This window comes from Athene cunicularia (genome assembly GCF_003259725.1).
Source record: "Athene cunicularia isolate RWA chromosome 12 unlocalized genomic scaffold, athCun1 chr12_part1, whole genome shotgun sequence".
In the NCBI taxonomy this organism is placed as follows: Eukaryota; Metazoa; Chordata; class Aves; order Strigiformes; family Strigidae; genus Athene; species Athene cunicularia.
The window spans coordinates 5,326,498-5,351,429 of NW_020799116.1; the positions used below are offsets into that span (position 1 = coordinate 5,326,498).

The window sequence follows — 24,932 nt, forward strand, 5'->3', positions numbered from 1 at the left end:
AGAAAGGTACCTTTCCATTCTGCCTGTAGAAATGGATTGAGAACGGTTTGCATCTGTAACATGGCTTGACTCCCGAGGGCTGCTGAGCCTCCTCTGGGATTCCTCCCATGGTAAAAGTTCTGTGTGTTTACTCACCTTCAGAACAGGATAACCAAAGTCATCAGACACAGATTGACAACACAGCCTATTTTTGTTCCCATTTGTTTCCTGTCCTCCCTTTCTGCTGACAGAACAGCCTTTCAGTCCCATCCCCTCAGAAGAAGCCGAGCTGAAGTGGGAGTGACAGCACAAACAGATTTGATTCCTCTCAGACTTTCCTGTGCAGATTTTACAGCGACAGTAAAACCTGCTTTCACTGATGCAGCTACCACACAGGTGACCAACAAGCCAGCATCCCCGCGCACACTGGCCAGCAGCCGTGGCTGTACCTGCCTTCCCTGGAGCTATACAATGCTGAGTGAGGCCGTGTCTCTGCCTGGAGCACTGATGTCTGCTCTGATGGGATAACCCAAGGACTCTGAGTGTATGCATCATTTCCCATCCTAGTTCCTGCTGAGCATATAACATTCCCTCTGCTAAAAAAAAAAAAAAATAGCACCATTAGCAATTCTTTTGTTTACAAAAAGGAAAAAGCTTTGGGTTCATTTACTCAAAAACACCAGTGCAGAAAGCACTATGGTGTTATCCAAAAGGGGAGCAGAGAGACAGCACGTCCCTAAGGACTGGTCTCCTCCTAGGAGCAGCTAAGGATGTCTTCCAACCTCCAGCATTTCATGAACTGCACATTTTTTGTTCCCACGGCTCTGAGACACAATGTAAGTGTCATGCAACGCAGACACCATCTTGCTTAACATCATGCAGCCAGCAGTACCAGACAGCTGAAAAAAGGCACCATCTCTCTCCAGGAGCTGCAACTCCCACATCCTCAAACTGGCTACGGCAACACTATGACTGCCGGCTGAGAGAGAAATATGTCTAGGAGAGCATCACATCTGCGTCTGAGTGTGCAAGGTGCAGAAGGAATAGGGTAAAGCTGACGGAGACTGCAGCAAAGCAAAGCCTGTGAAGGTCTGCTCTTGATCTGCTCGTGGCTCACACACAGTCCCCGCAGACCCTGTTCCTGTGCCAGCACTGTGTCACTCGGCTGCCAGGGCACTGCAGCCAAGAGGAGCTGCTGAGGCCGACGGCACAGCTTTAGGAACCCAAAAAAAGGATGATCTTTGCTATACAGAAAGTGCAGAGCTTGATTTCAGTATGAAGTGTTTCCTAAGCATAGCTGATACACAGGGTAAGCGTTATGGGGAAGTTGTAAGAAGGGATGAGAGGTAGATTTAATCACATAATAGCTATTTACGGCCACGAGATGGCATTCCTGCCCCAGAGATGTCCCTCTGCCATGCCTGTACCCAGCCAAGCCTCACCTCCTGTGCCCAAGACCACACTCCCTCCCTGCCTGCTTCACCCCAAGCTGTGCTCTGCTGCAGAAATCCCATGGCTGGTTTGGATGAGGATTTATGGCAATGCTATTCACCACAATCTTCGGGGTATTAACAGGGAAACTAAGTAGCGTGATTACTTAGCATGATTTAAATGATGACTGCTTTTCAAATGCCCTGTGCTCTCCCTTAATACTACGATATTACAATTAGGGGAGAAAAGCTCAGCAGGAGGAAATGGAAATGTAAGCCCAGCAACCTTTTACTGGGAGGTCTGAGCTGAAAGAATAATTGCTTTTGCATGGGCTGCCTACTGTATGTGCTTAATCAGTGTATCTGCTTTCGATACAGCAGGAGTTAGAGTTTCATTCACAAAATAGGTCTGCGTGCATTTATTATCTGTGGTTGTTACCACTTCTTGTATAAGGCAACTGCAACGCCCTGCACATGCTAACCAAAGTTTCCTTTGGCCAAAGATGCTCCACTGAACCAGCCACAGAGCTGTTCATTTCACAGAACAATTATTTAATTCAGATGTGGTTAATTGCTTCTACCAAATCTTATCACTCTGGAAGAAACACCATTGCAAAGGGGAGCCCTGCAGCTAGTTAAGGTCTGGTTACAATTTAGACTTACTAAGGCCACGTACTGCCTGATTTACAGAAACTCAGTGTCTTACAAACAGAGACCATGAAAAAGGAGAGAGAAATCCTCTGCCTGAAAGTACAGGATACTGGTTTTGTGCCAACATAGTCTAGACCCTCCTTTATAAAATGCAGTAGAGGAGAGCAGTGAAATATTTCCCAAATGTGAACACAGCAGAAAAAGGCACAAGGTACCCTTACAAAACCAGCTAAAGAGAGAAACAAGAGGTGTGAGACTGTCTCTTCTTGAGCCACCACTCACATTTTTGCTGTCCTACATTCTTCTAAGCCTGGACCCAGGATAGGAAGCCCAGATCCAGCCAGACACTTGGGATGGGGTTTGTCTTGCTTAACTTCTGATGGCTAGAAGTGAAGTCATCCTGGCAGCTCCTGGGCCAGTGGGGATGAGTGGGCACTTCCAGCAGATGATGCCCACCCAGCCATGGCAGTCATGACTGTCTTCTCTGCTGTGAAACAGAAGCATTGCTCTTGTTTCATGGACAGGAAACCCAAAGTAAGGACTGAGCCAGGCACTGGCCCAGGGACACACAGCCACTGAGAAGAGATAGAACAAATATGCTAACATCACATCCTCTGTTTGGTGGGAGATCTGTCCCTAGACATGTGTTTTGTGTCTCTGGCCTGACAATGATAGCAGGGCTCAGCAACCCTTGACTTGTAGGACTTCATCCTCCTCTTCAGCAACTGTAAGGGGCTTGTGAGCTCTTTTCCCACACCCTAATGGATCCCACAGCTGCAGTGGCTGTGTGCAGCTGCAGGGATCCACCTTCTCACCTCCTCCAAGCCATGAAGCTGATGTTCCTGCAGATGCTCTCAGCTTTATTTGCCTACAAGGCCTTTTGGCAAAGGTCTGAAAGACCAGTGAGCCAGGCAAGACACTCCTGTGCGCCGTGTCCTGCTTTTCATGGAATTTTTCAATCCGAAACACCTTGGAGTTGCTCTGGAAGGAATTCAAGAAAACCCTGCCGTGTCTCTCTGCAGTCCTGCCACGTTTGCAAGCTCCTCTCTTCACAAGCATGCCTGGTCTTTGCCCACATAATGACAACAATACATAGCTCCCTTTAAGTGCTTTCACACGTCCTGCTGCTGTTCATTGGGAGGTTGTTTACAAAAGCAGTGGGCCTACCACCATTGCACAGAATGGACAACTAAAATGTTGAGAAATCACTGTCAAGGTTGGCCTTCTTATTTAACCATTCCTTCTTCCAGAGCTCTGTCCAGGCAGGCATAGGCACAGTACCAGTTCTTTAAAGCATACTCTCTATCTCCCTATGCTGCTTTGCAACCAGCACTAGCAGTACCCCTCATTAAATAATAATGTGCACTACTTGTACACAACACTTAATAAATAAACCAACAACTGGGAAATTGTCATATGTCTCATCCCCTGCCTTCCCTCAGCAAGTGATGTGCAGAACTTGCACTAAGGCATGGCTTAATTTCTTTTAAAACACCAACCATCAGCATTAAATAAGAAGACTTTACTGAACGTATTTCAGGACTTCTGTTTTGCAGCCCTCCTCTTAATTTCGCACTATTTCAGATCACTGAATCTCAATCTCATTTCAATGTCCTTTTGGGCTTTACTGTCCCATCTTAAGGTTGCACGCATAGGAGTGATGAAGCAGACGGGTGTCAATGAAAATCGCCTTGGGCATCATCACACCTTCTGGAATACTTAAATTTGAGTGTATGCGCTATCACAGGAATACATAATTCCCAAGTGCATAGGAACACTCAAGAAATTAGACAACCGGCATGAAAAGAGAGACATTCATCTGTGAAAGAGAAGATGCATGAGCTCAACCCTCACTAGACACCAGAGAATCCATGTGAAAGCAATGCTATGTACTCTCTAAAGGTCAGGGGAAACACAGCCAGAGCTTGCATTTACTTGATACCAGAGAACCCAACTACAAGGGGTAAGACTATAGAAACAAGCTTTCATTGCTCTTCAGCACAGTTTCTAGAGTAACACTTACAGCAGAGCAGAGAGGAGGGACTGCACGTGAGACCTTTGGGAGTGGGATCGTACCTGGGATCCCCAGCTGCAGTCCCAGCAGACTATCGTGCTGCTGTCCAGGAGGCTGCACCACAGCAGCGTGGCCGTCTGAGTGGTACCTGAGGTAAGGGAATCCCTACAGGGCCTTGCCTTTATTTGGGGAAAAACTCAGCTGTTTAATCTATAGCAGGTTTTTTGTCTCCCCATGGCCCCCAGGGCAGCAGCTGAGCCATGTAAGAACCACTCCTGCAGCAAAGCTACAAGGAAGTGTCATACAAGGTTCTGAATTACTAATTGAAAGGCCACTAAACCACCTGCATGAAGACTTCCCATAATAGATCACACGCTTGCACCTGGGTAATAACTTTTTAGTGCATTTTTTGCTGTGCTTAATGACTTGTCCACAGCCTACGCTTTTAAAAATAGGAATTTCATAGCATAAATCTCAGGAGCATTATGGAAATACCATCACACACACACACAAAAGGCGATTTGAAAAGCAGGTCACACTGAACTAACAGCAGAACCTTTCAGGTGCAAAGCCACGCACAGTCCCGTGGCTCTGAGACACTGATGTTAGCTGTACCTAGGGCTCAGTCACCTACGTTGACACATTCATAAGGCTCCTCAAGGTTTCCTAAGGAAAAAGAGCTGTAAACATCTGCACAGCTGTGAAACGAAATCAGGCAAGTGGAAAGGCAAGCCAATCAGTCTGGGTAATTAAGACAGCTTATATTTAATGCTGAAGCCAACTAGAAGAAGGAGGAGGAAAAAAAAAAAAGAAAAGGGAAAAAAAGCAGCTATCTCCTAAAATTGCCTTTTGCTTTGTTTTTTACCCAGCATCATGAATTTTGCTTACACAGGGCTTAGCTAGGCATGCAAACCTAAATATAAACGACTGCTTAAAACCATGTAGGTCTTCTGCCTGAGCTTTGCCATGGTGTGATGCCTCTGCAGCACAGCAACAGCTCTGAGCACAGCATGGGCTCAGAGCACTCAGGTGATGCCAGGAAGCCTAAGGCAGCTGATTCTCCTGCCTGTCTGCAGAGCCCGCAGGGCTGTCACAGCAGTCAGGACAGCAATGCTGAGAGAGGTGACCAGCCTCCTGGACTGTAGATCTGCACATATGGAAGAGACCTACTAGGCATGGCACCAACAGCTGAACTGGGGGATGCACAGCATGAATTACGGGCTAAACTCTGCACTCACTCACATCAGTGCAAACCCCTTTAGTTTAGTGGAGTTAGATTAGTTCTACAGCATACAGAGTATTTATTTGTAATCTGTACACCCTGAAAGGACCTTTCTCATTTTACCACAGGATGTGTTCACAGCATCTCCCAACTAACTGTGGCAGCAAAACACTGACTGCAACAAAATGCTCTTACCACGGTCCTACTCTGTGCAAAGCCACTGAGCATCACTTCAAACTCCAGGGCCTGAGGCAGGGGATTCCTGAATGAAAAGATGAGATTTTCCCCTTCTGCAAAGGGAGAGAGGGCAGCCCTACCGGCCAGCCACCCTTCCCGCAAGTCTTCTCCCTTTGCTGCTCAGAGCCCATCTCCCAGGAGGAGACAGTGACTGAACAGCGCTGAGGAAGGGTGCTTGGAATTCCTCCTCACGGTCAGGCAGCAAGCGCTGATGGATGAGGCACACCAATTCGAAATGAAGACCCTAGTCGAGCGATAAGCCTGGAGGTTTGGTGTAGGGATCCGGACAAGGGCAGCCTGTCACAGCAGAGATAAGCAGCTGAGCTGTCAGAGCATCTTGAAAGCAAATCAGGGAGCAGCCTCAGGAGCGAGCACAATCATAAAACAGGGCACCCCTGTCTCCTAGTGCAGTGGCTAAGGAAACAGAGATAGAGAGGTTTAAAAGTTTACCAAAGACATTACTTTATCAAGAGTGAATTTCTGGAGAAGACATGAGGCCCAAGTTCTTGGTCGTGACAAACTACATAAAAAGTGACATGGAGTCAGATGAGACCCGTTGAGTGTGCTCTCTCCAGCACTGCCTGACAGCACATGCTCAAGCATGAAAAAATCCCCAGGCAATAAAGTGATCTTTTCTTTTTCAAAAATAACGAGCTCCATCTTCATTTCTCATACTCTCAGCTACTGCACCACCCTTGCACCAGGACTGAAGCGGCTGCTCTGCAAGCGGAGATATCTAACCTCAAAATAAAGCCACTTCCAGAGTCTGAGGAGCAGCCCACACCCCCGTCCCTTCTTGAGCATGCCAAAATGCCCAGACAGGTTGATTCAGATTGTTACTTCATGGTTATTCACCGTTTCTAACCCAAATGGTTCAGCTGAGCTCAGTGCAGATACACCTGATTTTCTCTCCTGTGAGCCAGGGGAGAATGAGACTTAACTACATGTTGTAATATGTCCAGGTGAATATACAGCATTTATTCACAAGGCATGTAGGACCTTGCTGTTGTTTAGGTCTCTCTGTTTTCTTCTGGTCTGCTCACGTCAGAGAAAGGCAATGTGATAAGATGAATCACTGGTATAGCCCATGAGCACTGCTACAAGCACAGGTCACTGTTTAAATATATCCAGCAGCCTCTTCAGAGGCCGTAAGACAGGGGTATTATGGCTGGACCTTTTGTGCTATTCCCAGAGCCCTCGTCAAGCCTGTTCTCAGGCACAGCGTTACTAACATAGCTCCTGGAAGGGCAATGTTGGAGACGTGCAGAGTCACCTTGCCCCTCCGTGCTTTGCAGAGGGCAGACATCAGGTCAACATGTAGGGAAGAGGAGGGTATAAACCCCTCAGTGATCTGCAAGAACACAATTTCAGTGCAGAAAGCAGTAAAATCCTGCTCACACTGGGATTTGGGATATTTCATAGAGGTATCTGTGGTTAAGACATAATACAAAGGCTTTTTCTTATACAACTTATCAAAAGCACTACTAATAATACACTGCTAGCCTGATCTGAAATGACCCTTGCTATTTCAGGTCTGGCTTTCTCTAGAACTGTGCCATCCTCTGTACCCGCGCTGAGGTAGATAATCCTCACATGAAGGGACTGGGCTTAAAATGTCAGGAATCCAACATGGAGCCCGAGAAGAAACAGAAGACCAGCATTTACTGTTGTCCCAAGAGCCACACTCCTCACACACGACTCATCTGATCACTGCGTATGCGTGGCTGCTAACCCTGATGCTACACTGCCTCTTTCAAGATCAACAAACGGGATTCAAGCTCCAAAGCCACTAAGATGATTTCAAACATCTTATTCTCAAAACCCGCTGGTTTTGCACCAGGGAAGATGGAAGGTGAATCTCACAGACTTAAATCAATGCTTTTGGAAATCCTTCACTGCCTGGGAAATTGCCTTTTTCCATTAGGGGTGAGGAGCCCAGGTTAGCACCCCTGGCATGGCATTGAGCTGAAAAGCAGCCACTGCCACCAGTGTGCTGGTGGTAACTAGAGCGTTTTAGCTGAGGGCTGGCATTTCTGGGACATGTGAGAATACAGTGAACAATTCCATAAGTTATTCCTAGGTAAAAAGATGTCCTACAAGGTCATGTGGCTTTGTGACACTCTTCACCCCAGGACACAGGGTGGTCATAAAAAAGGGAAATCTTCCAGTGAACCTTACTGTTCAAGTGTAATTTTTTTCCCTGGCGTTTATGAAAAATTTAGTCTTCCATAGCCCATAGAACCTCCAGACGATGGCAAAACTGAATTTCAAACACTCTGAAGACTTGTGGTTTAATCTAAGAAAATGCTGCCTGTTTCCAAAACTGTATTCACCACATCATCTGAGTACAGGCACTTTACTTGCATTTCTATTTTTTGAGCCTCCGAGATATAATAAGTTTTGGGATGTACAGGGGTAACATGCTTCAATATTTACACTTCCACAGTGCTGAGGCTCAAAATCCCTGCAGTGTGCTCCTCACCCCCAGGCCAGGCAGCATCCCCTGCCAGCACACACAAAACCTGGGATGCCTGGGGAGTGAGCTCCCCGGGAGAGCAGCCCAGCATGTTTTTGCTGATCTAGTTCCTTTATCAATGAGTGTTTTGCTTATGATAAGAACTACACAAGCAAACACGGTGTGAATGACCTCAGTGAGAGTGACGTCAGCATCTAAAGAGACAGTCCAGAAGGCTGTTTTGGCTGACCACAAATCTTCTGTCTGCAAGGCAGTACAGCTCAAAAATGCACCAAAGATATCTCTGAGCTGTTTCTATCACTGTCCTCATCACTGGAGTACCTGTGGGTCTTCAAGTCTTGTGACGTGGTTGTCATGTTGTTTAACACATCTGATTCATTCTTTCCTTCTCTTCTGAAGAAGAGAATCTAAGTGCAGTAAATGGCTTTCACAGGGCTTTGGTTTTCCGTGTCTGGGCTGCTGTGTCTGGGAGGGGAAGCAAGGTGAAAGAAGCACTTCTAATGCAGAGAGGAAAAAAGAACAAGCTTTCTGCGACGGTCTCCAGTTTCTGTGGAAGGTTATTCAAGAGCCTTGGCTTGGGCAGTCTTTGGTTTTGGAAGTAAAAAGTCCCACAACCCTCAAGGAATGCAACTGTCAAACCTACTCCCTTCCTAAGGCATTTCCATAGGTATTAGCCCAAGTCTTCAAGCCTGACTCGCACCTCTGCAGAAAGCCAGTGCAAAGAGAGGATGAGTGTGATGGACTTGCATAACTCGTATCACGCCGCAGCATTCAGAGTTGGCTGCATTTTCCTGAGGGCTGATGGCGTCATGCCCAGACATTGTACATTTCATTATGATAAAAAGACCCGCTCAATTAAAGAGCTCACTCCTGCAGCCGTTATTTTCTAAACAACACTTGTATAAATGATCCTACAGCTGACAGCAAGGATTGTGTAAGGGAAGACAGACCCTTTGAGCAAAAGTGGGATGAACAGACCAAGCTAAACAAGCACACATAACCCAGCACAAGTGTGCTTTTCAGTATGTGTAGTAGTAATTTCCCCTAAATAGAGCCCAACTTTCTCCGCTGAAGCAATAAAGATACCTAAAATAGTGACAATTGCAGGTTCTTATGGAAATTTTCTTCCAAGTACAGCTCTCCCACTTCCTTCTCCGAAGCAAATTTCAAAGCGTTTTGAAAAGTAAGCCAGGCTGCAGCACTTTCCCTGATTGGGAATATTGTTTTTAAACCACTTACTGCAGATTCCTGCTCCTCTGGTACAATGCAGGGCACAAGGCATCAGCAGTTTCTGTGCCTCTGCGGGAGGACAACCACTGGGGAAGGCAGCCTGCCTTCGGCTCTGCTCTCCTCCTGCCTGCATCAGCCGGTCTGGAACTGTTTGCCTGCAGTGCTCGTGCACTCACATGTAATGCAGCTGTGTGGTTTTGGCTTTCCTTCCACGGGCTTGGGAAGTTCCTGGTGAAACGTCGCTGGGGACGCTCAAAGGGAATGGGATATGGGAACAGAGAGGGAATACCCCAACAGCAGTCCCTCCTGCACTGCTCCCCACTGCCAGAAGTGGCTTCATATCACCTTGGCAGTTGTCCACCGTAAGGATGTGCACGAAGAATTTCATTTAAGTGTGAAATCTCTGCAGTGAACCAGAGTAAAACTGCCTCAAATCCATACAGATAGTTAACTAATCCCACAAATCAGAAAGGAAATAAGCCATTCATCATTTTCTCCCTCGAAATTAACACAGACCAATCACTACTAGCAGGCTTATAACAACATCTGGGTAAGACAAAAAAGCCAAGTATGGGGCCAAGACTGGGGATTTTGGGACCAGGTCAAAGACGACAGAACAAGACTCTGCCCTTGAACCAGACAAGGGCAGATAAAGCTTTAACTGAGTGACCTGAAGCTTTCCCCAGCTCCTCTTTCCCACCTCTGGTTGCGGCTGCCAGAGTGTCCCCACCAGCTGTTTCCCTTTCTTGTAGGATTGCCGAAACCCTGACAGCGAGGATGAGATTATGTACCTACACCTGATGGCACCAGTTCAGACGGACACTCAGACAAGTATTTAACTAAGCACATGCTTAACTCCATCCCTATTTAGCAAAGTACTTACGTATAGGCACAAATTGATGTCTCTATGGCTACAAGAGACATAAGCCTGTCATTAACACTCTTTTTCTCAGTCCGGGCTTATGTGCCATTCTTAGTCGCAGGACAACACTGTGTATGTGGAAGGCCTCTGCTTCTCAGAGTTCCCTCTGGCCTCACCACGCAGGAGACAGAGCTATCCTCAGCGAGTCAGCAGTGCAGAGATGGGGCAGAAGAGAGCAGGGTGGAGAGAGCAAAAGGCAAAGCAAGACTTACGTTGGCTTTGAGGCTTCAGCCTGGTCAGTCTGCAGTTTCTCCCCACCTTCAACTTCCATGGTGCAGTACACAATACGGTTGGGGGCCAGCGACTTCAGACCTTGCACCTCCATGATGACAACCTGCAGGGCAAAGAAAGAGGAATGTAAGAAACAGGAGCAGCATCCGTCAGACCTTGGCCTGGCTGCTGAACCCACAGGGTCAGCCAGCGCTGGGGTCCTACACATGCTGCTGGATGTTCATGGTGGCAGGTGGGCAGGGACGGTGGCACTGCCCAGGCAGCCAGGGAGATCTGTATGGGAGACAGGAGGTCTCCCTCTGACTGGCACATGGACTTGTTGAAACCTCTGGATCCCCAGGGCTGTACCAAGCTTCAGAGGATGGGCCTCACAGACATGGCCCTGCCCCAACTAAAAGTGCCTTTATACGTGAAATCCAGAAAAGAAAGCACACAGCTACTCAGCTTGTGACAAAGGCCTATTTCCAAGATTAATCACAAAATGGTTTGGGTTTGACCTCTGAAGATCATTTAGCCCAACCCCACTGTCATGGGCAGGGATATCTTTCAGTAGATCAGGTTGCTCAGAGCCCCGTCCAACCTGACCTTGAATTTCAGGAAGGGGGCACCTATGACTTCGATGGACAACCTATTCCAGTGTCTCACCATCCTCACTGTAAACATTTTCTTCCTTATACTCAATCAAAGTCTACCCTCTCAGTTAAAACCAATGCCCCTTGTCCTGTCACTACAGGCCCCAGTAAAAAGTCTTTCTTCACCTTTCTTACAAGAAACCATCATCTAAGTTTCTTGCAGGGAATTATTTTTTTTTTTTTAAAAGGTGACTAATCCTGTTAACTTTTCTATAAGAAACACTGTGGGAGGTTTTGTTCATAATTTATTGCAGCAATGAAGCATATACACAGGGGCTTAAAATTCCTCTCCTCAGGTCTTCTAATCTGTCCTTGCACTGAGGATTTCCCCCTTCCCTGGCACACAGAGCTCCACAAACCCTCTGATGAGCACACGTTTTTGGTAAAAGCTCTCTTGCAGCAAGAGTTTCATGCACAGAGCAGTGCACCGAGCTGCCAGCTCCTGAAGTCAGTGCTTCACTGAGCTTCTGCTTCCCACCAGATGGGGTTCAGCTGGAGCAAAGCGTTTGAGACATCCTATTGTAAGGACGAGTCCCTTTATGCATGTCTATACACTCTGCACAGGCTTTTGCAACAGAGAGGTCTACTGCTTTGTGATAGTTCCCTGCTCCTCCGTACGGGAACATTTTGAAGTCAGGCTTTATTTGATGCTGCTGTTGAAGGTACCATCTCTGGGTTCATAGCCCTATTTTTAAATAAGACTGAAACCTGAATATTATAAAGATGGTTTCAGATATCTCATGAGTTAAACTCAGAGACTGGACAACCAGTGTCATTAAGTTTTGCATTGGTATGATATATATAACAAGAGACCCTTTAGAAAGAGAAATAAACAGGAAACTATACAAAAATAGAACTTTCTGATTTTTATGCATCCTACATTTTTGACCCCATCCTGGTAGTTGTTTTGACAATGTAACATAAACCCACTCACTAACAGACAACAACAGTCCTGTATAGGTGTGCTGATGACTCCTTGGAGTAAATCTCTTGCCTAGACTGCAAATATGTTTGCGCAGAACAATTAAGTTGGCTGAAAACTGCTACTGCAGCAACACTGCTTTCAGGACTGAGACAGCCTGTGTCGGAGGTAACGGCGGGTCCTTGCAGCACCCTGCCTTCCCCTGGCTGCACAGACAAACTGCTCGACAGAGCGCTGAGCAGAAAATCAGTGCTCAACACAAAGAAAACAGCAAGCCAGCAAAGCACAGTATTTCCATAGACACTGCAAGCCAGTCTGTTGGGTGCATTCAAACTCCAGCAATTTTTAACAATTCTCCAAAGAGGAAGCAAGACTTGCAGGGAAATAGAGTGACATTTCTAATTGAGAATAATTAAACATACTGACATTTATGGTGTTGCATTATTGTTACTGGTCTCAGGGACAACACAGGCTCAGGGTTATGGGGCTACAGTCAGTACCAAGCTGCATGAAGAGGTCAGTTAATGATGCAGGTTTGGGAGCTGTTTGGTATACAGCAGCAGGAAATTCCAGATGGTTTATCTCACACAATTTGTTCCCACAAGATGGTGAGACACCAGAAAGGACACAGTGTTTGACCACAGGCAAAGCTTCTGGTAACTCAGAGAGAAACCATTCCTCATGGCGATCACTGATTTCTACTGGCCTCTCTCCATGTAACTCAAGTTTGAACTAAGCAGAAGTCGGCTGGTGTGATTCTCACTCCCATGTGAGCTCTGCACACTGTCGTGTGCGTGAAGCTTACCTCTAGGGAGAATGACAACACGACGTCTGACTTGGAAAGCTGGTTCTCGTTTTCTTCTCCCATGTCAATTATTGAGGTGTTGTGACTACGCTTCAGCTTCTGCAGCTTGAACTCGGAGCCTCCTTTAGACACAGGCATGCTCTCTAAGTTTGCCATCAGGAGATTGACAGAAGACTTCAGCTCCTCAATGTACATGTTTTCCATTTCTTTGGACACAAACTTTGGAAACTTGCGCTCCTTGGATTTGGAGAAAAACAAACACAACAGAATGAATGGCTGTGACAATCAGCAACCACTTGTTGCACTGGGAAAATCCCCCAGGAGCATCTGCAGAGAGGTCTGCAAGCAGGGAACTCCCACAAACCAGATGACAAATTACAGCTTCCCCCTGTGTAATGTAGAAACATTATTGTTAGCTTCCCATAGAATTACTACTTGGTGCTCATCCAACTTTACTGTTTCTTGCATGCACTTGCATTTCACTGATTCTTCTATCTGTGAGTGACCTTCCTCATATATATGTATTCGCAATTACAAACACTTTGAGCCAGATCTCAGCTGAACTTTGTGATTGACAGCAATTTACTAATGATTCAAAGGATGTTGACAGTTAGGGACTTATTTTCTAGTCTCCCAAATGTGCCAGCTCTTTTTAAAACACTTCTGAGCTCCATTAGTTTTCTAGGTGTGAAAGGAGCCCAAGGAGGGAAAATCAGCAACGTGTGGGCCGGAATGTGTGGTCCCAACTGGAAGAAGGGGTAAAACACCCTTTCCACTACTTGCCAGGGCCTGTGTCTCCCTCCAAGAGAACCTTGCACTGTGAGACCCTTCAGTGCTGCTTGTTGTTTAAACATTAAAACCTAAGGAGACAGCGAGAGCAAAACCCGACACTCCCCAACGCGCATTCTCAGCTTTTTGCTGCTGCCCATGCTCCAGCTCTGTTAAGACTGCTGGTCTAAGTCCTACATCTTCTGACAACTCTGCCCATGCCCCAAATCTGCTCAGGGTTTGAACTCTCTCAGTGGGTTACAAGAAACTGTGCAAGGCGTATGACAGCGAGGCAGCATCTGCAGTCAGGGAACTTGAGGCTGACGTGCAAAGTATCTTAGTGGCAATTCATATTATTGTAAAAAGCAATTTGTAAAATGTATGCCAGAAAAGAAAACAAAGTCATGTTTCTTCTAGATGACTGTCATCAGGCTGCTGAAAAAGCACTCCACTGCACTAGGTTTTGCATCAGCCCTCACTAGCTTACCCATTACAAGCACAGCTCACAGCAGCACTCGCACCAAGCAGTAAAATAGAGTCTTCTGTTTCCAGTCTCAATCTTGGGAAGCAATTCCCTCATGTAAATTAGACCCGGTGTAAGATAAACTACCTAATCAGTCTGGTTTATTGTCTATACATTATATAAGCTGCAAGCCATCCCTAGGAAAAAGAAAAAACAACAAAACACAACTGTTTTGTAGATTTTGAGAACTAGTGCTGAAGTAATGATGTTCAGACATTATTGCTTTTTCACCCTGATGCTATCCATCTCTCCAGGGACTTCAATTTTGGCACTGCCCCCACAAACCTCTTCAGAAGTACAGCAAGGACTGAGATATTTCACTGTGTGTCACCAGCAGCTTCTCATACTAAGGCTAAAACCAGGTAGTTTGAAGTGATGTGTAACAATTTCATTTGGACTGGGTCTGATGATGGAAATGTAGAGATGCAGGTGCAGTCCCAAGTTACCCATCAGACTGGAGATAGAGCTGGGGGAAGTCTGGAAGAAGATACAATCAAGAGATGCAGACAACAGCAAGAAAGGGTGTTAGTCACCTCCACATGTACTTGGAGCAGGGAGAGGACCAGAAATGGGGACAAGTGTGAAGAGAAGCAGAGTTAAGAGACTGTGAGGAATGACCAGTCCAGGAGGCTGGAGCAGAACGAGCCCAGCCCCAGATGGACATATGGATCTGGTGTCATCACAAGGTCTCATTTAGTTGTCCCTACACGTGCTCCTCCTTGCCCTTGGGGCCAGGTGACTGGGTGGGAGGAAAGGCACCACGGGACAGCAGAGCACTTGCTACTGTGGAGAAAAAAATACACCTCTGCCTTGGCATCACTGAGCTCTCAGCTGTAATGCTGCTCTCATTTAGCTGCTGGAAAAGTACAACAGGCAGAGTGAAAAGCCTGTCCAGATTCAGCTTTAAAACATCTGCTTGACTTCAGGCGTGATCCTCAAGCTGGCTGGCTCCAAAATTGGGCTTGTGTGCTCTGATGGAGTCAGTCTCAGTGGGGGACCCTGCCTAATGCTGCACTGGTGCTGTGCTGAGCTGCACTCTCCTGGGCACACGAGGAGGTAAAAAGACCCAGAGTTGTGCCCTGGTGTCCAGATGCAGGAAAGCTGGTGTGCACGCTAACCTGTTCAAGGTCACACAACAGGTCAGAGAAGGGCCTGCAGAGCCACCGGTTCTGCAACACTGCACTCCCAGGTCCCATCAGACTCCACGGCCTTTGTTGCCTCTGAATGCGAGTGTGAATTTCTTAATTTATTAACAAGGCATTAATTTGCCTTTAGCATGGAATCTCCAAGACAGCCACCTCAGGGCTTGTTTCACCAGCACTGTAAGTCTCCCTGTGCAGCAAACCTCTCTTAAAAGCTGCAAATTGGAGATAAAATTGGAAACGCTGTCCTTTCACTGAGCTGAATTGTGAACCTGTCCTATGCTAGAGGGAAAGCAGCCTTGCCTGGAAAGGAGGATACAGAGAAGGATTCAAAATGTCATTTGGATGCCTCCAAAAGATGGTATTCATGGGTCTGAAAGAACAAGGTTTCTTGCAGGCAGGGGGTGGCGGGATCTAACATTCTGGAGAAGAGGCCTGCAGCAGTAACATGAAGGAGATTAATTACCAATACCTGCCAACTGGATCACAGGTAAATCACCTTTAGTCTAAATCACCCTCCAAGCTGCACAGCTGTATTCTGAAGATTGAATTCTGCACAGGGAAATGTCAGGTTGTGTTGAGGACTTTCCCCTGACTGTCTCTTGCAGGGCCAGCAGTGGCATGGTTTGTTTTCAGCATCCTTGGGGGAGGAATGGAAATGGCAAACTCTCGTTTGCAACAAATAATTCATGAAGCTGCAGCCTCTGCTGGCTGCTACCGAACCATGCATATTGTTGTCCCACATGCCATAAAGAGAAAATGAAACCACGAAACCAGGCAATCTCATTCTGGCATCCAGTGCCTGGCTACCAGTGCCCATCTCAGAACTGGAGCAGCAGCGCTCCACACACGGGCTTACATTTTGCCACAAATGAAAAAATACTGTAGGTTTTCCTGACAATAAAATGGCAAAGGGCCAACTGCTGAACAAAGGAGCTGCAGTCGCTTTGCTGTGCCATCGTTTGGCCACACGGTCCTTGGCCACCTTTTGTCAGTGAAGTGGGAAAAAACAGAACGTGCCTCCCCAAAGATGCAATGACTGGAGTTGTTTAACAGAAGCGTTAGTGAGGAGGAACTGCACAGGCTCAACTGGCATCCTTGCTAATGCCTGACCATAAATGAACGTGCTCTGCTTCTCACACGCAGGGATATCAGTGAGGTTGCAAACAGCTCTGGTATTACTCTTCTCATAAAACCCCACAATTTGGGCACAGCTCTGTGCCAGGAGGACTGCTGCTGAAAGGCAGGGGCCTAAGCTGAGCTACATCTCTCTGATTAGACCTTTTTCTTTTCCTTCTAGTAATGGTTTCTTGATTATCAAGAACAGCCAGATAGATCACTCCCAATGACTTCAGCCCCATTAGGGCTTTATCAGTGACTCAGAGCATTTGATTAGAGGCAAGGATAAAATCTCAGCCATACTGATGTCAACAGGATCTAAGGTTTCTCTCCATCTATGGTCCATCGGAGGCCACGTAAATCTGCACTCTGCGAGGGTGTGATGTGCTCCCAGGGAGATCTCTCCTTACAGAAGGGTCTCTAGGGAGTTTAGCTGAGTGCTTGGTTATGAAAGTTGTTTGGAGGTCCCGTGCCTGCTGCTCCAGAGAGCAGCAATGTCTGCATGGTGCAACGCTCATCTGACTGCTCTCCCGCAAAGTGTGAACACGTTTGGCAGGAGACATCTGAAGTACCTTTACTGAGGCAGCATCTACCTACAGGCAGGGAACTGTGGTTCCCAGCAGCCCAGCGAATGGCACAAACCCTGTCAGGGGAATTCCTGCTCCTTTTTACATGCCTTCACCCACCTTATTGCCTCGCATAGAAATCTGACAAAGAGGACTCAGGTGTGCACTTGCAGATCTAGTTGGAGCACTTCAGGATAATATCTTCCTCACCACTGAGGATTCACAAAGGATTTTGTAGGAACCTAAACAGTCCCAGCTCATCAGGACATTCCAAGAAATGCACATCACAACAGCTTCATCTGTACTTGTTGTTTCGTTTGTAGTTAAAGTCTGCTAATTTTTAACTGGTGATTATTGGGAGAAGAAACCTGTGAGAGAAGGACAGGACCTAGGGGGCGCAAACTACTTATGTGCTTCTACGTGAAAAGCTTATTAAATTTTCCTTTTACCTTAGCAATTTGCTCTGCCATTTGAAGACGTCCATCTAATTCACGTCTGATTTGTGCTGCTTGCTCATCTGGGTTGTCCAGCTGTATAAAAACAAAAGGCGAGGTGAAAAATTAACCAATGCAGCACCTTTACAAGCAGCTCAGTTCTTCAGGCTGACCATCTGTATTACATTACCAATTAGGTATAGCATAGAGGGAGTGGTGACAGGCTTTTCTTTGGGACAGAGCCCCCCACAAAGGACACACAGAGTGCTCACCGTTCCAAGATAGACACGACCAGAGGACTCTACGAACTCTGTTTTGTTGAGCATCCTCATCTTGAGGTCTTAGACCCACTCTGCCCTGTGAGCTGGTCTGATGGTGACTATCTAAACCAGGGAAAAGTGGGGTGCCCTCCACAGGCTATCACTTTGCTGGTGCTTGGGAAAACACAGGCAGCTCCAGATCACCAAGCTAAACACCCCCTGCCCCTGCTTACCACCCAAAAGATGACAGAAGATAGCTCAGAAGAAACGCACAGCAACAGCATTTCCTTATTTTCTTTCCTTTTTCCTCCATATTGCTGCATGCTTGTGTTACCACCCAATTCATGCAACTGTTTTTTCTGCAGCCTTCAGAAGAGTTGTTTGTTTTTTGGTTTTTTGGGTTTTTTTTGCAACACACTGCTCACAGCCCTGTGGTTCAGTGTTCAGTGTCTGCTTGGCCCTAAAATGTCTTCTGAGGGTAAAACGTTGTTTCTACCAGCTAAGCAAGCAATTACAGCACATGTGGAAGAGGCACAGGGACTGCTGTAAACAGTTTCCCATTGGTAGGGCTTGGGGCACATCTGTTATTTTTAGTGGGAATACAGAGACATAAATTATAGAACACCAAAAAAGCACAAAATCAAACCAGCCCCCGAAGAAGTCGATAGCTGCTGTAATGAGGTGGCAATTTTATAGCTGCTTTCCAGACTCTAACCACTCTTTAGACTCCTTTGGGGTCATTTTGGCCGCAGCACAAGGCTAGAAATGTGCAATAGCGGCATGGTCATGTCATCACTCCACCCATGAGGCACCAACCAAGCTCAGCCTAGTGCAAGACCTCAGGATTTTGGTTCACCTCCTAAAGCAAACATGACTTCAGGTGGGAGGGCTGGCTTCTCCATCTAAATGCTGCCTTCATTTGCAACATATCAGCCCCTTCTGGCTACCAGCAAATGTAGTCGCCACAAGCTGCTGTAGGTCAGCTCTCCTACCGACTGCTACATGTAAATGAGCTTTATCCACTGGTTTGGGGATGTGCTAACCGCCTCCCTGGGTTTTATCCTCCTCCGGAGACAAACTGCTTGACAGAAGAAAGGCTTGGCTGGTGCAGTGCAGTCTGGAAAGTTACAGCTACAGAAAATACAAAAGTTTCAATTCTCAGCCTGACGAACGATGAGCTCATCCATTAGAGCTCCCTGGATGGGCTGAAACATGCCGCTTTCCCCCAGTCCCGCCACTTTCCATGGCATCTTCTCGGCTGTCTGCCTGCACATCCTGCATCTCCCCCTTCTCACACATGCTTGTGTAAACCTGCACGCATGCGGGTGTCTATTTGCACATTGCTTCACCACCAATGAGTTGACAGAGAGACGACGCTCATTACAGCTGAGATTGAGGGGAAGTATATTTTTGATTAGTTTTTGAAAGTCTCTGTTACTGATTTAATTCAAGCTGGAAAACTACAAAGTGTCTGTGATCCAAATCCACTGAAGCTTCAGTGATCTCTGCTGTGGCCACCCAGGTTTCATTCACACCAGTTGCACCACAAAACCTGCTGCTTTCATCTTTATATTCCTGATCCCAAAACCAACACAGAGCCATGGACCACCAGAACCTTTCAGGATCAGCTGCCCCCAGTAATTTCTCCATGAACAAATGCGTCACACAACTGACCTCCACCGATGTGCATCTCTCAGAGCTGCTTCATTAAAGGGTAGAAAATGTACAGTCCCAGATTTCCATTTTTTTGCAACTCTGAAAGATGGGGCATTATCTGAATTCCATCCGAGCTACAGTAATTGAGGTTAATCACACGCTACCCAAAATAACTCACACACTAAATTTAGAAATCAAGGATGCTGCTGTGGAGGAGAGCTGTTTTTGCTGTATGATAATGAGCCAGCAAACTGCCTCACACTTTCTGCACTATCTTGATTTTGCAGATGTTTTCCAGTAACGTTACAGGTGTCAAAAACCATGTCAAGGAAAGATTTGACTGCAGAAGATTATTTTTCTTAGGAGGCAACAAGCGCTCTGGGCAGCCTCCTTGGTGGTGGTCGAGTGGGTAAGCTGTGCTCCCCAAAATTAATTAGCAATGCCAAGCCAAGTAACTTGGTATTGAAAGGAAGTAAAGAAAGTCTTTCCAGGATGTATTTTCAATTACTCTGCATGACAGCTCCATGGCAAAACCTGATCTTTGGGAAAGCAGTCGCAGTCTGTTGTAGCCAACATAACCTTTTCTTTTAGTTATCTACAGAACGGTACTAATGAGGCAGCCTCTGCCTGCAGTCCCCGCGTGTCCTCCTGGCACATTCAAGCAGCCCTCTTGTGACTAAGAGTAGCAGCCCAACAGCTCAGCCACTTACTGCTCCCAAGCCTGGGAAAGGCTCCTGTTGCCGTCAAAGCAAGCCGAGTACGTTTTACACAGTCGTAACACCAGATAGGGCTGTTAAGAGAGCAGTGCTAGTGCCCATAAAATATACTTTGCTTGTGAAACAAGGCAAGGGACAAATGTAAAGCAGGCAAGACCAAACGAACATCCAAGCAAGGCAACACAGACCCTAATATCATTAAAACTCAACTTAACTAGAGAATCAGCTATCTATTTTCTGTCGTATGTATGCCCACTTTATATTCAAATACTTGACAGCCAAATATATAAATGATTTGCAAAGTCAAGGAAAAATTGAATTAGTTTTGTTCTGCATTATGACTATGTTATGAGTGTGGTATGAATAAAGCAAAGATATAAATCATAAGGTTGCCCCAGTCAATTAAATGTGAAAAGCATTATAAATTTCAGTATATATATGATTTGTCATATGCACTGGGCTTTCTTCAGCAGCACGCCACAAATACATGACGTACATAATTTGCAATTCTCAACTGATCATTACCCAGCTGCCTGCTGGTAAATTAGATGCTTTTGTACATCTACCCGCATATGACATTCGTTCTCTGCTTGCCCTGCAGAGGTTATGTATGTTGGTGTAACAGTTGCTAAACAATAAAAATAAAATAAAATTATTTAGATCAGATTCCGAATGGAACCCAAAATTTACCAGCACCGCAGCCAGCCCTTCACTGAAGGCATTGCTGAGGGCAATATGCCAACTTTAACCCTTGGTGACATCTCAACTGCAAGAAAAAGATCTTACAAAAGACATGGGTTTTACATATAAACTGCTAATAAGGGATAACTTTTAATTGGCATTAGTAAATGAAAGAAAGAGGTTAAAAATGTTCATTGTGAGATTATGACAGTTTTAATCCCAGTGAGAACCAGCTGCTGGTCTGCAGAAAAAAACCTTTTTTTGCTTCCATGACCTTGAAACAAATTCACTGTGAGACTTTTCCTCATATTATCCCAGAGGGATGGAAGATAATCACTCTACACCTTTGAAAGGCAGAAGCAAACAAATCAACCTAATTAAGTCATAAGATCTGCAATTAGACACATGAGCACCTACCAAATCCACACCTGAACTATATGGTTGGGGTGTCAGACACCTTCAGTGCATCGCCCAACCTGAGCCTTGTGGTTTCTAAAGCCAGGAGCCCAGGCTCACCTCCACTAATCCCAGGAAGCGCCAGAGGCAGCTCAAGGACGTTAATGGTGTTATGGGAGACTTTAAAATTCCCCTGGTTTTGCAGTCGATGTGTTACATATTTAACAGCCCAGCTAAGACTTCAGTTTATCACAGCTTAAAGCCAAACCATGACGATCGCAGCCCTGGCTCTGAACGCAATGCCAGGGCGATGCAGGCTGCCTTCCTCTTCCCTTCTTTGTGACGCCCAAAGCCGCTTTGCTCAGTTTAACACCTCAAACCAACCCGCCCGCCCAGGGCCCGAGCAGGGTATGGCCCTCGTGGTGTTGGTCACAGTGAGAGGGCTGGAGCCCAGGCTGATCCACCCAGCCCAGGGACGATGCCGGCAGCACAGGTGACACGCTGTACGCAGCGTTGGTAAGAGGAGAGTGGATCCAGCCGTGTCACCAGACACGTACTGATGGGACACACTCCCAACAGACACGGGCGAGTGAAACACGACGTGGCATTTATATCTACACTCTTAGCTCAGCACTGTTGGAAATAACGTTGTGGTAAGCTACGAGGATTTATAATGAAATAACGTCGTTTTAAGCTACAAGGATTCATAATGACAGGATGCAACGTACAGACACAACCTTCAGCCATCAGCCTGGCGTTTACACCGCGCCGTGGACATGAAGATATTGTCAGTAAAATTGCCATGAGCCCCAGCCAGAAACCACTGGGAACATTTAACAGTTTAATCCCTCTCTGCCAGTCGCTGCTAATGCTGATCCCTGCTTCCCAGCAAGGGCAGCAAGTGTCACAACATCCTCATAACTGGGGCCTGTCTGAAAGCATCTCCCCTCCCTTTGAGAAAAATTACAAGGTGGTGGTGAATCCAGCCGTGCTCCCGCACCCTGTGCTCCTGCAGAGAACAAACCATTTGCAACAGGGTTCTGGGAAACCACATTTCAAATGCTCTGGCAATGAGAACGCTGAACTGCAGCAACCTGCTTGGCACTGCAGTGGGAATGGAAAGAAACCTGGCTCTTCACTTGCTGGAAATGAAAGCGTTTAGTCCAGTTCTCCCATGAAATCCACAGCCACTGCCTGGGTTGGTTTTGCCTTGCGGCAGCGTTGGCACTGGGGACTGGTGATTCCTCCCAAACAGTCGAACAGTCAAAGGCAGACGTGGATGGCTGTTACCATGCAGGGACTGCCCTGCCTGGGGGCAGTCAGACGTCTCCAATGTTAATTTTCTCTGTCCCTGTGTCCAGCACACCACCATGCAGATAAGGGGGTCCGAAAATCCTGCTTTGTGCATTATTTGCCTTGGGTGGAGGACCAGGACAAAAGCTGTGACCTGCTCATGTCCTTCCTAAGCCTGTCTTAAGTCCTCCCAAATAATTAACGCATCCAAATACCTGTGTCATGTCTGGTTATAGATGCCAAAAGCCTCAAAGAGAAAGTTTCAAGGCGCTCATCCTTTGACATGCTGGGAGCTCTGTAGCTTAGCAAATGGTTGATTAAGTATTTCAAAGCAAACATGCTGCATGTGAAGGCTGAACAAGATCACAATATGGGTGACAACTCTGCAGCTTTGATGTAGGGCTTTAGGAGAGATCTTAGTCTCATAAAAGGTGGTTTTGCTTTGTGATGCTCCATGAGAGAAAAGACTGAAAAATTCATAAGCCCCCATAAATTAATAATTAATTTATCAGTCCAGGTGTACTCACAACTTGTGGCATCAGCAGCACGGAGTGCTCCAGCTGAGAGAAACACGTGGCCCTCAGAGTGACTCACTGCATGTTAGCCCTCAGTTTCTTATAGGAAAACCACTGTTCTAGGAGATAAAAGTGACATGAGACAGGAGAGATTGGCACTGTGAACTGCACACAGCTTCCTAAAACACACTCCATGTCACCGTCACGGATTGCTCTGTAGCATCCTTTTCCTATCAACAGTAAATATTCTTCTCTACGAGCAGCAGCCCGGCGCACGAGGCCCTGACCTCTGCCCACGTCTCTGAAGCAGAAAGCAGAGGAGGATCTGAACACTCCCTCCCTTCGACCGCAGGTGGGATGCTGACCTCCCCTTTAATTTGGGAACATGAACAATGCTAAGCTGCCTAGGTAGGGTATGTCACTAATGCCCTGGGCAACGTGCTAATCCTCTGAGCAGAAAATTGCAACACACGGACCACCAGCTGCCTTGGGATCTGAAATGGGAGCGAGGAGAGGAAGCAAGGACAGCTTCCCTGTGTTACACACCTCCCCGTGTCAGCAAAACCAGCAGCATCAACGCAGCCTGACCACGGATTCAGCAATTGTCACTCATGCAGCTCGAGAGAGGATACTGGAAGAGCTGGAAGGAACCAGCAGGACATCTTCTCCACCAGCTCTCCAGATTGCAACGCTGGACTATCCCCACGCATCCCAGGAGGACCACTCTCCCGGTACCACTGCCTGACAGGGATGCTCAAGGCTACCTCTCCTCTGGCCAGTCAGACTTCCCCAAAACAGTCTTTTAGGATCAGAGTAATGCAGAATATTTCCAGCACAATCTAAAATGCCCCTTAATTCAAGGAATTACAATCTGCACCTATTACTTCACCAGAATTTTCTTTTTCCCTCCTGTCAGCCTTAGCTCCTCACACAGTCCCAGGGCTCCAGAATCCCAAAAGGGGACAAACCCCATCTCCTGGAGAAAAGCCCACACTGTTTTGTTCCTGTGTAGGTAAAACCGGCCCTGCTGCAGCAATCCAGTTGCTTCCAACTGCAGCTGCACATTGTCGGTTGTTTGCTGCGGATGGGTGCCTGCTCCAGTTATCCTGGCAAGCTCCTAGATTATTTAATGAACCACTGCTGCCATGAGAGAGCATTCAGGGGGTCCAGTGGGGGTGATTTAAAACAACAGAAAGGACTTGGATAATTCGGCAAGGGCTGACGCTTCCTTCTCTAAGAGAAATCTTATTTCATGGTTCACAAACCTTGGGGTTGCGCTAGAGTCGTTATTGAAAATATTCCCCGGGATGTACAGTGGCCCATCCTTGCCTGAGCACTGAATCTTATCACACTGCAATAAATCTCTGCACTTCACCAGCCCCCTGGGCTGCGTGGGCTCTCTCACTCATCCCATCCACCAACAGATGCTGAGGCTGCGTCCCCTTCACCAGGAGAGGTCGGGAGACCCACCCTCGAATTAACTCCAGTCTAAACGATGCGTTTGGGATAGTTGCTCATTCCACAAGCTGATTTCCAACATATTTCAGAGGAGCACTGGTGGCATGTAGAGCAGAGGTTTCTCATGCCTTACTTGCTGCCGGCAGCAGCACCCACAGGTACCCATTGTTCATCCACAGAGCGCTGATGAATCAACCACCACGTGCTGGTGGCGTGGCAAGAGCAGGCAGGTGCTCAGCATGGATCCTGTGTAGGAAAAGTGGACAAACCCCTGTGCCATCTCTGTTTCAGACCTGCCTACCACCATACCTCTTCGCAGCTTTGCAAGGCTGCACTGTAGGGCTGAGGAAAGCTGAGACAAGCAAACACAGCATGCAGCTTTCCATCATGGTGTGTACAGATACCTCCAGATTTATGTGTAATGATAAATGAAAGTAAATGAAAAACTAGATTCAGCAAAACAGGGAGGGGAAGAAAAAGCACTGCTTGCCTTTGCAAATGTTTTGCAAGCTGTTAGGAAAAAGGATAGTAGAGCACTTCCACTTGAGATGCAAGTCCTTTCCATCTGTGGCCAGAGAACTTCTGAACGCCACAAATCCCTCTGCAAGATCATCTGTGCGAGGTGTACCACACTGAAAGGGCTTAAAAACTAAG

At 46.8% G+C, this 24,932-nt stretch overlaps 1 protein-coding gene across 17 annotated transcripts in view; it reads right to left on the reverse strand.

Moving 5' to 3' along the window:
* The window catches only part of CADPS (calcium dependent secretion activator), a 177,996-nt gene that overhangs the window by 124,074 nt on the left and 28,990 nt on the right, over positions 1–24,932 (reverse strand). For all 17 annotated transcript variants that reach the window (XM_026857209.1, XM_026857204.1, XM_026857202.1 and 14 more), the window contains exons 3-5: positions 17,319–17,399; positions 12,752–12,988; positions 10,374–10,495 (exon numbers count right to left, since the gene is read on the reverse strand). In XM_026857209.1, coding sequence (XP_026713010.1) covers positions 10,374–10,495; positions 12,752–12,988; positions 17,319–17,399 — 440 coding nt within the window. The remainder of the gene's footprint in view (positions 1–10,373; positions 10,496–12,751; positions 12,989–17,318; positions 17,400–24,932) is intronic.